A 12,769-nucleotide genomic window follows, 5' to 3' on the forward strand; every position below is an offset into this window, starting at 1 on the left:
ATCTGAGACCTGAAGGGAAAGTGTGAAATAACATTTATTACATAATTCTTGAATGCCAATACCTTAAAAAGGGAAATTTAAGTTAAAAAAAAAGGGGACTACACTCCCATTTTATGCACTTTTAAAGTGTCATCGAGGAGGACTAAGTGTGCAATGATTTAAAAAGCCTTCATTGGCATGTCTAGAGACACTGTTGGATTAATGACAATGAATTTAGCTTCTGTTGAACACCTCATTATTTCTACTGACTCTGTACAAACAGCCTAGAGACAACCCACCTCAGGTCTCCCTATTTTATATGGTTATATGGTTCATTTACCAAACCTGCATGTATTGACTTCATTATACCATAATGAAACTGTCCTATATTGAGGACACAACTGATGTCTTGAATAAAATGTCTGGCCTCAGTAATCTCCATTCACACTTCTTGGTAGCCTATATGCTAACATCTCTATCATGAGTTCATGTCTGCTTTGTGACACGTCCTGATCGGCTGGATATCCAGTTGTTCCTTTACTGTCTTTAACTGCCTGGATCATTCACAATAATGTCTTATCTTTACTGTCTTTAACTGCCTGGATCATTCACAATAATGTCTTATCTTTAGGGACAACATTTACTGTCTTTAACTGCCTGGATCATTCACAATAATGTCTTATCTTTAGGGACAACATTTACTGTCTTTAACTGCCTGGATCATTCGCAATAATGTCTTATCTTTAGGGACAACATTTACTGACAAAAGACTGCATGGTGTTCTAGTTGGCTCAAGTTTTTCTCCCATGAGTGTGTTCATCTGTTTAAAACCCTCTTAATAATCATTTGTATCACTGTATTACTACTCTGTGGTCAGTAGGCTACATTGATGATATTTTCTTGATGTCATATTCAGTGGAAACTTTCATATATTAAATTGTAAAAATTAGAACATTAGATTGTCAATGGATTATTCCCAGGCACAGATTTGACTGACCTCTGGGTCAAACATGAACGCTATGTAACACATTCAGAATTAACAGAACACATTAAACCAATAAGGCCTGCCCACCTGTCAGCTGATGGCCTGATGAAGACCATGCTGATAAAGGCTTTGAAGTTAGTGGGCACTCCTAGCTCTCCTCTTTGTCACTTTAAGAGTGTCTGAAAGCAAGTGGAGTCTTAATTTTTGGACGTACACTAAACACTTCAGTTGAAATCTCTAAAGATAGAGGACAAACCGAATTCCATTCCATTAGGCCTATCTGGATCGGCCGACAGCTCAAGTTTGTGTTATTTTTTGCTCTGTTTCAACACAGTAAATATGATCTGCTGTTACTCACCGCTAGTTTTCTTTTCTTTTCTTTTGAGAGTCTTTTCTCGAAGCTCACTTGAGAATTGGACAGACCCAGGTCTTTTCTCGACTGCAGCAAACAGCAATCTTGTCGCAAGTTACTTTCTCTTTCAATTCCGGAATGTGACGTTGAAATTCGCTCTCCTCCGTTTCCTGTTGCTCCGCCTTTTTCTGGGCGGGGGGGGGGGGGGGGGGGGGTCAAATCAATGTGTTGATTCATTTTTATTCTTACCATTAGAGAGCTGTTGTACCACAAATAGTTGGCACACAAGTTTATTGTGCATTTATTTTTTTATGAACACACATATAAACATGACATCATACAGTGTAATTTGTGATTTCGGCAAAAAATGAGCAGCATACAAATATTGTGTTGGATGGATTGGATTGATCCTGTAGGCCTACTTAATATTTTAGTCTTGCACAGAGCAGAGAGAGGGGAAAATAGAGGTGAGAGAGTATGAGATACGGCTCAGGAGAATTCATATGCGATATTGATGTGATCGCTGCGCTGCATACTTGCCCTAAGTCAAATCCTCCTTTGTAATATGATTACTCATTATGGCTATTAAAATGAATCTTGAAAAAACAATCTTACTTGAGTAGATCAATGTAGCAAGTAAAGGCACTAAGGCAGAGCAAAATCTGCCAACACAACACCTGACAACCTTAAAATGATTAACAGGCATGTTTGTTTGTTTTGTTGTTAGTAAAAAATGATTGTATGTCAAACGTCAAATGCATTTAGATAGATGGAGAAATTGCAAAAAATCTGAATAGTATTACAAAAGTTGCGTCATTATTCCATATTTGCCACACACACACACACACATTCCCTAGAAGAGCTGAGCTTCTGACCACGGCTGGGTCATATTGACTTCCCCTGTGTGATGGCAGGAACATACAGTGTATTAAGAATTCATGGTGCATGTCTTTGACTGCAACCATCCAAAGGCTGAGGGCGGCCACAGCTAGCCAACAGTGGAGACACACACACACACACACACACACACACACACACACACACACACACACACACACACACACACACACACACACACACACACACACACACACACACACACACACACACACACACACACACACACACACACACACACACATTTTAAATACTTTATTTGGTTCCACAAATTACATTTCATAAGCAGGGAAACAAATATATCAGGGTCAATTAATACTGAGTACTTATGGATACACATAGCACCTCCTTCTCCACACTGCTAGACGTTTAAAATACGTATTTCAAATACATTTGTGTATTTTGTCATTTGTATTTGGCTGGACCAAGAAAAATAAGATGTAATTTGTATCAAAATACCTTCAGACCTTGTATTTTGTGTATTTTAAATACATAAAATACTTTTTTTTATGTTATGTAATTTTATTCTCAAATTGACACATTTGACATTTTTGACATTGACACAGGTTTAAACTGTGGAATAAAGAAAGGCAATGTGACTGACATGTCACTTCTACTCTACCTCTGATTGGCTTACCCTCAGAACAAACTCAACCACAAATCAGAGGCAGAGTAGGGTGGGTCTTGAGTCAGACTTCACATAAACTAGTAGTGAAGCATCGTGTTGGTGGAAATTCCCCCAGAGATAAATTACTAATATAAATGTGATGATTCGATATTGTATGCACTGGCCTATCTGCAAATTAAATGGTTTTTCAAACCAGTGTATCATATTAGAGAGACACAACTAATATAATCTGGCTAAGTGGGTGGCGGTGTGTGTGGCGTGGGAGTAGCGGCAGTGTGGGTCACGATTGTGATGTCATCAGTGATGTCACTCGAGTAATTGTTGTGATGTCATCAGTGATGTCACTTGAGCAACTGATGGCCCAACTGTGATGTCACTCAGGCAGTTGTGATGTCATCAGTGATGTCACTCAAGCAACTGTAATGTAGTGTGAGCCAATGCGGTGCACAGTTGCATGATGGCACCTAGGTGGGTGGGCGGTGTCTGTCTGTCTGTCAGTCATGATTTTGGAAGTCCGTGGAGCGGGCGATTTCCATAACTGCAGCCATGGCGCATCATCTCCAGAGTCTCCACCTATATTGTTATGATGTCAGATATCTATGGCTAAACATGGTCAAAGTTTGAAAACTTGAAGTTAACATGTAGATATGCTGCCTGTAAGTCAAAAGCCCTCACAGAAGGTGATTAACAGCTGAAGTGAGGGAGAAATTAGCTGTGCTGAAAAACAGCTAAAACTGAAATGGAAAAACTGTAGTGTGTTAGAGCGTACACAAAGGAGAATACTGTCACAGAGGATGATTTACCATCTAAAGAAACCAGAAAATTTCACATTTGAGAAGATGGAATCAGAGAATTAGGACATTTTTCCTGAAAGAAATGGCTCAAAATGATTAATAGATTATCAAAAAAGGCAATTGATGTAATATTTGGCAATTAAACGATGAATTGACTAATCCTTGCAGCTCTTTATCGGTTTTTATAAAATGTATTTTTATGTATTTTCAAAATACAAAATACGTATTTGTATTTCAAATACATTTTTCAGACCAGTATTTTGTATTTGTATTGTGATACATTTCTTGAGCAAGTTTTTGTCATTTGTATCAAAATACTTTTTGATGTATTTTTGCCCATCTGTGCACACACACACACACACACACACACACACACACACACACACACACACACACACACACACACACACACACACACACACACACACACACACACACACATACACACACACACACACACACACACACACACACACACACACACAGCTCATTCCCATTCAATCCTACACCAATGATTCTCAACCCTTTTCATATCAAGACCTCTAATTTAGTCCACATTAGCGCCACAGACCCCCATTTGATGAGATTGTGTCTCTTGGACCCAAATCTGAGAATATGTTTATTGTTGGATATGATTTTGTCCAGAATTCAAGACTATTTGCTGTACTGTCAACTACTTTTTATAAGTAGCTTTAGTTAACCACATTTCTCCCTATGATTCTCCCTGTTAGCTTTACTGTAGTTAATTTCTTCCCAGTGTGAAGTATTTGATAGCTTAAGCCAGGCCCCCTCCTACCTCACTGACCTGCTCCACCAACATACCCCCTCCTACCTCACCGACCTGCTCCACCACCATACCCCCTCCTCCCTCACTGACCTGCTGCACCACCATACCCCCTCCTACCTCACTGACCTGCTCCACCACCATACCCTCCTACCTCACTGACCTGCTCCACCACCATACCCCCTCCTACCTCACTGACCTGCTCCACCACCATACCCCCTCCTACCTCACCGACCTGCTCCACCACCATACCCCCTCCTACCTCACCAACCTGCTCCACCACCATACCCCCTCCTACCTCACTGACCTGCTCCACCACCATACCCCCTCCTACCTCACCGACCTGCTCCACCACCATACCCCCTCCTACCTCTCTGACCTGCTCCACCACCATACCCCCTCCTACCTCCCTGACCTGCTCCACCACCATACCCCCTCCTACCTCCCTGACCTGCTCCACCACCATACCCCCTCCTACCTCACCGACCTGCTCAACCACCATACCCCCTCCTACCTCCCTGACCTGCTCCACCACCATACCCCCTCCTACCTCCCTGACCTGCTCCACCACCATACCACCCCCTACCTCACTGACCTGCTCCACCACCATACCCCCTCCCATAGCCTCCGCTCCTCCGATGCAAACCTCTTGTCTCCACCACTCAGGATCAAGCTCTGGACCCGGGGTGACAGAGCCGTCTCCCTTGCTGCCCCCTCCCTCTGGAACTCTCTCCCTAAACACATCAGAGACTGCATTAAACTGCCCACATTCAAATCATTACTAGAAACTCACCTGTGCTTTTAACCTGTGATAACTGTATTGTATCTGTATTGTCTTAACATGATTTTCCCTCATTCTTTGATCATTTGTATTGTGTATTATGTTTTTAATGTGTTGTTTACTTGATCTTTTTAAACCCCCTTGTAAAGCGTCTGAATACCATGAAAAGTGCTCCATAAATACAATGTAGTTATTAAATGTATTATTATTGTATCCTTAACCTTATGTATTCATAAGACTGAACAGACACATGGATATAGTTTAGAAGAATAGATAAACAGTCAACTTACTAAGAACGATTCGGGTTCAGGCCGGGCTTGTTGTTTTGGACCTGCTAAGCTCTATATTGTATTAGCAAACACTGCAACAGGAAGTCAGCTCTATATTGTATTAGCAAACACTGCAACAGGAAGTCAGCTCTGCACGGCCAACGCACACCAGCACGACAAAAGTGGCTTGGAGTCACTGCTCGCTTGGTGCTGCAGCTTGATTGGTTGTCTTGCTGTCTTCTGGCCCCTCCTCACGTCGCTGTTGTTACTCTCATCCATCACCAGGTATCCCAGCATGCTTTGGAAGGAGATGACAGACGCATCCAATACACAATGAATGAATGAGGCAAATGACTATAGTGTCACTGTGGTGTGCATCATGTTGAGATGTTACAATGAAACTGGAAAAGTTGTCGTTTTCACACACTCACTTTAATGATCAAAGAAAAACAGGATATGAAAGGAAATACTGAACTCTTCTTTAACTTTAACCCACACACATGATCTAACTAAATCATTATGTCTACATCACATGAACATGAGCCATAACACCACACATTCTGCCAAGAGGAGGAAAAGGTAAAGAGACAAGATACATCAGTAGTTACTGGTCTTCTCTCAGTGGAGACTGAGCCCTATTGAAAGAACAAATTAATAATCTTAATGGGCTAGACAAGTCTGAAAAGTGTTGTTGTTGTTCTATAAAATAAAATTCAACATTAGACTGGCTGCTAGATACCTGAAGTCAAAACATGTGCGTAAATTGTCTTAACTGACAATGAATCCTGAGGCAAATTAATGATCAGTCTAATCTGTGTGATTGACAGGAGAGATGATCAGAGGGGCGGAGTTTTTACCACCATTATTATTGCAGGGACTGAAGTATGGGTAGAGTTTCTCAGTGAAGGTGCAGCCAGTAAAGGAGTAGATCAGAGCTGCAGCATCTACATCATAAAAGGAGACTAGACCCTCCTCATAATCCACAAACACCCCCACCTTCTGAGGCTTCATCTTCAGAGAGAGGAGGACAGCAGGGCCAGCAAGAGCTTTGTACTCATTTCCATTCCTCAACCCTACAGTCCAGTAGCCTTTCCCTGGGCTCAGAGAGGTTTGTCCCTTCCTGTTGCTCAACCCTCTGGCCACTCCCACATCCCAGGCAGTCTTCCCTTTAACCTGAACCTCATAGTAAAACTTCCCTGAAGAGAAGCTCTGCTTTGCTAAGACACAGGCACAAAAAGAAAATCTCTGTGGGTTGTCTGGGAGACTCTTCTTTACATCACCATGATGTACTTGTTTCCCATCATCAGACAGGATGAGATGGGCGTTTGCTGTATCAGGATCGAGAGTCACATCCACTGCAAACTGCTGGACCCTCTTCAGCTCAACATCAAGCAGCTTCTCCATCTCTTTACTGAGTGTCTCCTCCAGCTGAGCCACAGCTCTCCTCACAGTCCCCTCATGTGATGAGTGGACACTGACCTCTGTCCAGTCCTTGGTGTGTGGAGGATTGTTCAGGGATGGGAAGCTTTGGAGGAGGTGAAGGTGGTCTTCAGTGTGTGAGAGCTGCTCCATCTCAGCGGTTCTCTTCATCAGCTCACAGATCTCCTGTTCCAGCTCTTTGATGAAGCCTTCACCCTGTTTCTCTGTTGTTTTCTGCTTCTCTTCAATCGTCTCAATGAGCTCAGCCTGGCCTCTCTCCACAGACTGCCTCAGAGCCGTGAAGACCTGCACACTGTCTGCTATCTCTCTGTCTGCATTTGCATTACTGAGCTCTACTGACTGTTTGATCTCCTGAATCTTCAGTCGTCTCTCCTGGATCATCTGCTGAATTTCAGCCTCCGTCTTCCCCAGCTCAGCCTTCTTTCCATCATATTCTTCTTCCAGAGGGACAAAGCGATGTGACTTGTGGTCTGACTCAGTACAGAACTGACAGACACACATCTGGTCAGTCTTGCAGAACAGCTCCAGCGGTCTGTCATGCTTCTTACACATCCTGCCTTCCAGGTTCTCCACAGGATCCATCAGCTTGTGTCGTTTCAGGGCTGAGATTCTCTCATGAGGCTCCAGGTGAGTCTCACAGTAGGAGACCAGACACACCAGGCAGGACTTCAGGGCCTTCTCTTTGGTCCCAGTGCAGACGTCACAGGGAACTTCTCCTGGTTTGGCACTTTGTTGGTCTGGGCAGCTGCTGGCTTTCATCTGAGCTGACTTCCTGAACTGAGCAACCATCTCAGATATGAAAGTATTGACCCGCAGCAGAGGTCTTCTGTCAAAAACCTCTTTACACATGGGACACTGGCACTGGACACTAACATCCCAGTGCTGTGTGATACAGTTCTTGCAGAAGTTGTGTCCACATGGTGTGGAGACTGGATCACTGAACACATCCAGACAGATGGAGCACAGAAACTGCTCTTCAGAGAGGAGACTGCTGGCAGCAGACATATCTGAGACCTGAAGGGAAAGTGTGAAATAACAACATTTATTACATCATTCTTGAATGACAATACCTTAAAAAGGGAATTGAAGTTGGATAAAAAAGGGACTACACTCACATTTTATTCACTTTTAAAGTCTGCATCTATTGACTTCATTATACCATAATGAAACTGTCCTCCTATATTGAGGACACAACTGATGTCTTGCCTAGAGCCTAGAGACAACCCACCTCAGGTCTCCCTATTTTATATGACAATGGTTCATTCACCAAACCTGCATGTATTGACTTCATTATACCATAATGAAACTGTCCTCCTACATTGAGGACACAACTGATGTCTTGAATAAAATGTCTGGCCTCAGTAATCTCCATTCACACTTCTTGGTAGCCTATATGCTAACATCTCTATCATGAGTTCATGTCTGCTTTGTGACACGGCTGGATATCCAGTTGTTCCTTTACTGTCTTTAACTGCCTGGATCATTCACAATAATGTCTTATCTTTAGGGACAACATTTACTGTCTTTAACTGCCTGGATCATTCACAATAATGTCTTATCTTTAGGGACAACATTTACTGTCTTTAACTGCCTGGATCATTCACAATAATGTCTTATCTTTAGGGACAACATTTACTGTCTTTAACTGCCTGGATCATTCACAATAATGTCTTATCTTTAGGGACAACATTTACTGACAAAAGACTGCATGGTGTTCTAGTTGGCTCAAGTTTTTCTCCCATGACTGTGTTTATCTGTTTAAAATCCTCTTAATAATCATTTGTATCACTGTATTACTACTCTGTGGTCAGTAGGCTACATTGATGATATTTTCTTGATGTCATATTCAGTGGAAAGTTTCATATATTAAATTGTAAAAATTAGAACATTAGATTGTCAATGGATTATTCCCAGGCACAGATTTGACTGACCTCTGGGTCAAACATGAACGCTATGTAACACATTCAGAATTAACAGAACACATTAAACCAATAAGGCCCGCCCACCTGTCAGCTGATGGCCTGATGAAGACCATGCTGATAAAGGCTTTGAAGTTAGTGGGCACTCCTAGCTCTCCTCTTTGTCACTTTATGAATGTCTGGAAGCAAGTGGAGTCTCTTAATTTTTGGACGTACACTAAACACTTCAGTTGAAATCTCTAAAGATACATGACAAACCGAATTCCATTGCATTAGGCCTATCTGGATCGGCCGACAGCTCAAGAAAGAACACAAACGTGTTCTTTCTTGCTCTGTTTCAACACAGTAAATATGATCTGCTGTTACTCACCGCTAGTTTTCTTTTCTTTTGAGAGTCTTTTCTCGAAGCTCACTTGAGAATTGGACAGATCCAGGTCTTTTCTCGACTGCAGCAAACAGCAATCTTGTCGCAAGTTACTTTCTCTTTCAATTCCGGAATGTGACGTTGAAATTCGCTCATCTCAGTTTCCTGTTGCTCCGACTTTTTTTGGGCGGGGGGGGGGGGGGGGGGGGGGGAATCAATGTGTTGATTCATTTTTATTCTTACCATTAGAGAGAGCTGTTGTACCACAAATAGTTGGCACACAAGTTTATTGTGCATTTATTTTTTTATGAACACATATAAACATGACATCATACAGTGTAATTTGTGATTTGGGCAAACAATGAGCAGCATACAAATATTGTGTTGGATGGATTGGATTGATCCTGTAGGCCTACTTAATATTTTAGTCTTGCACAGAGCAGAGAGAGGGGAAAATAGAGGCGAGAGATATGAGATACGGCTCAGGAGAATTCATATGGGATATTGATGTGATCGCTGCGCTGCATACTTGCCCTAAGTCAAATCCTCCTTTGTAATATGATTACTCATTATGGCTATTAAAATTAATCTTGAACAAAAAATCTTACTTGAGTAGATCAATGTAGCAAGTAAAGACACTAAGGCAGAGCAAAATCTGCCAACACAACACTTGACAACCTTAAAATGATTAACAGGCATGTTTGTTTGTTTTGTTGTTAGTCAAAATGATTGTATGTCAAACGTCAAATGCATTTAGATAGATGGAGAAATTGCAAACAATCAGAATAGTATTACAAAAGTTGCGTCATTATTCCATGTTTGCCACACACACACACACACACACACACACACACACACACACACACACACACACACACACACACACACACACACACACACACACACACACACACACACACACACACACACACACACACACCTTTTCATATCAAGACCTCTAATTTAGTCCACATTAGCGCCACAGACCCCATTTGATGAGATTGTGTCTCTTGGACCCAAATCTGAGAATATGTTTATTGTTGGATATGATTTTGTCCAGAATTCAAGACTATCTGCTGTACTGTCAACTACTTTTTATAAGTAGCTTTAGTTAACCACATTTCTCCCTATGATTCTCCTGTTAGCTTTACTGTAGTTAATTTCTTCCCAGTGTGAAGTATTTGGTAGCTTAAGCCAGGCCCCCTCCTACCTCACCGACCTGCTCCACCACCATACCCCCTCCTACCTCACCGACCTGCTCCACCACCATACCCCCTCCTACCTCACTGACCTGCTCCACCACCATACCCCCTCCTACCTCACCGGCCTGCTCCACCACCATACCCCCTCCTACCTCACCGACCTGCTCCACCACCATACCCCCTCCTACCTCACCGACCTGCTCCACCACCATACCCCCTCCTACCCCACCGACCTGCTCCACCACCATACCCCCTCCTACTTCACTGACCTGCTCCACCACCATACCCCCTCCTACCTCACTGACCTGCTCCACCACCATACCCCCTCCTACCTCACTGACCTGCTCCACCACCATACCCTCCTACCTCACTGACCTGCTCCACCACCATACCCCCTCCTACCTCACTGACCTGCTCCACCACCATACCCCCTCCTACCTCACCGACCTGCTCCACCACCATACCCCCTCCTACCTCACTGACCTGCTCCACCACCATACCCCCTCCTACCTCACTGACCTGCTTTATGGGCATTTCATATTTGGGTTGAGCAACTATTTGTATTTACCAATACATTTGTAATTTGTGCATCCTATAATGTGTGTATATGTGCATTCTGTCTAAAGAGGATGTTGAAACCTGTAAATGAGCATAGTTTAAGCTCACATCTCGGGGCAGTATTGATTGTATATGTTAAATGGTCAATTGTGTTATGGGAATTGCTGGTATTAGATAATAGTAATTATCTGTTTGTTTCTGTACTGCATATATTGTGTTAGAGAGCCACCTTGTGGTCCATTTGAGTATGGAACTTTGTTCGTAGTTATATAGCTCAATTGTTTGGTCACTCAATCCATTTGAGTTATTCATGTTTCCATTGTTTATTTGTTTCTTAGGAAACCACACCTAAAGTAATACCTGTATGCAGGACTACGGAAACACATGGGTTGAATAAAAGGACTAAACCTTCTTTCTTGGACTTTTGATTCTGACCGATCACCTGTGGTGGACTAGTGACTCTGATCCGGCACATAAGCAGAAGTTCAGTGGAATAGCCTCAGTCAGTTATTCCTTTTTTTCAGCCCACATTCAAATCATTGCTAGAAACTCACCTGTGCTTTTAACCTGCGATAACTGTATTGTCTTTTCCCTCATTCTTTGATCATTAGTATTGTGTATTATGTTTTGAATGTGTTGTTTACTTGATCTTTTTAAACCCCCTTGTAAAGCGCCTGAATACCATGAAAAGCGCTCCATAAATACAATTTACTGTTATTAAATGTATTATTATATCCTTAAAACCTTACATATTGATAAGACTGAACAGACACATGGATATAGTTTAGAATAGATAAACAGTCAACTTACTAAGAAAGATTTGGGTTCAGGCCGGGCCGGGCTTGTTGTTTTGGACCTGCTAAGCTCTATATTGTATTAGCAAACACTGCAACAGGAAGTCAGCTCTGCACGGCCAACGCACACCAGCACGACAAAAGTGGCTTGGAGTCACTGCTCGCTTGGTGCTGCAGCTTGATTGGTTGTCTTGCTGTCTTCTGGCCCCTCCTCACGTCACTGTTGTTGCTCTCGTCCATCGCCAGGTATCCCAGCATGCTTTGGAAGGAGATGACAGACGCATCCAATACACAATGAATGAATGAACAACTGACTAGTGTCACTGTGGTGTGCATCATGCACCGTTAGAGGAGTGAATAGAGATGTTACAATGAAACTGGAAAATGTGTCGTTTTCACACACTCACTTTAATGATCAAAGAAAAACTGGATATAAAGAAAAATACTTTTTTTGGTTGCAATTTTCAGAACATAGGCTCCGACAAAAACATCAACATCAACATTCCAATGTTACCACTAACCAGCCACGTCAAGTGCTTGTGTGCTTGTAAGAGTTGTGTGCGGGATCCCACGTAAGGGGTCCATGAAAAGACAGCCGGGCGAAACACCCGTCACTCCTAACCTCGTCTAAGTAGGCCAGAAGCTTTAATGATCAAAGAAAAACAGGATATGAAAGGAAATATTTAATTCTTCTTTACCTTTAACCCCCCCCACATGATCTAACTAAATCATTATGTCTACATCACATGAACATGAGCCATAACACCACACATTCTGCCAAGAGGAGGAAAAGGTAAAGAGACAAGATACATCAGTAGTTACTTGTCTTCTCTCAGTGGAGACTGAGCCCTATTGAAAGAACAAATTAATAATCTTAATGTGCTAGACAAGTCTGAAAAGTATTTTTGTTGTTCTATAAAATAAAATTCAACATTAGACTGGCTGATAGTTACCTGAAGACAAAACAACATAGTGTAAACTGTCTTAACTGACAATGAATCCTGAGGAAAATTACTGATCAGT

The 12,769-nt window shown here is 42.3% G+C and overlaps 1 protein-coding gene across 1 annotated transcript; it reads right to left on the reverse strand.

Moving 5' to 3' along the window:
• Positions 1-6,276: 6,276 nt before the first annotated feature.
• LOC310791706 (E3 ubiquitin-protein ligase TRIM21-like) lies at positions 6,277-7,914 on the reverse strand (the record flags this gene model as incomplete). The annotated part of the gene is made up of 1 exon (XM_083653361.1): positions 6,277-7,914. One exon carries the CDS (start codon positions 7,912-7,914, stop codon positions 6,277-6,279), a length of 1,638 nt encoding a protein of 545 aa, XP_083509487.1.
• Between the last annotated feature and the right edge of the window lie 4,855 nt (positions 7,915-12,769).

This window comes from Poromitra crassiceps (genome assembly GCF_964638095.1).
Source record: "Poromitra crassiceps genome assembly, chromosome: 17".
Lineage (NCBI taxonomy): Eukaryota > Metazoa > Chordata > Actinopteri > Beryciformes > Melamphaidae > Poromitra > Poromitra crassiceps.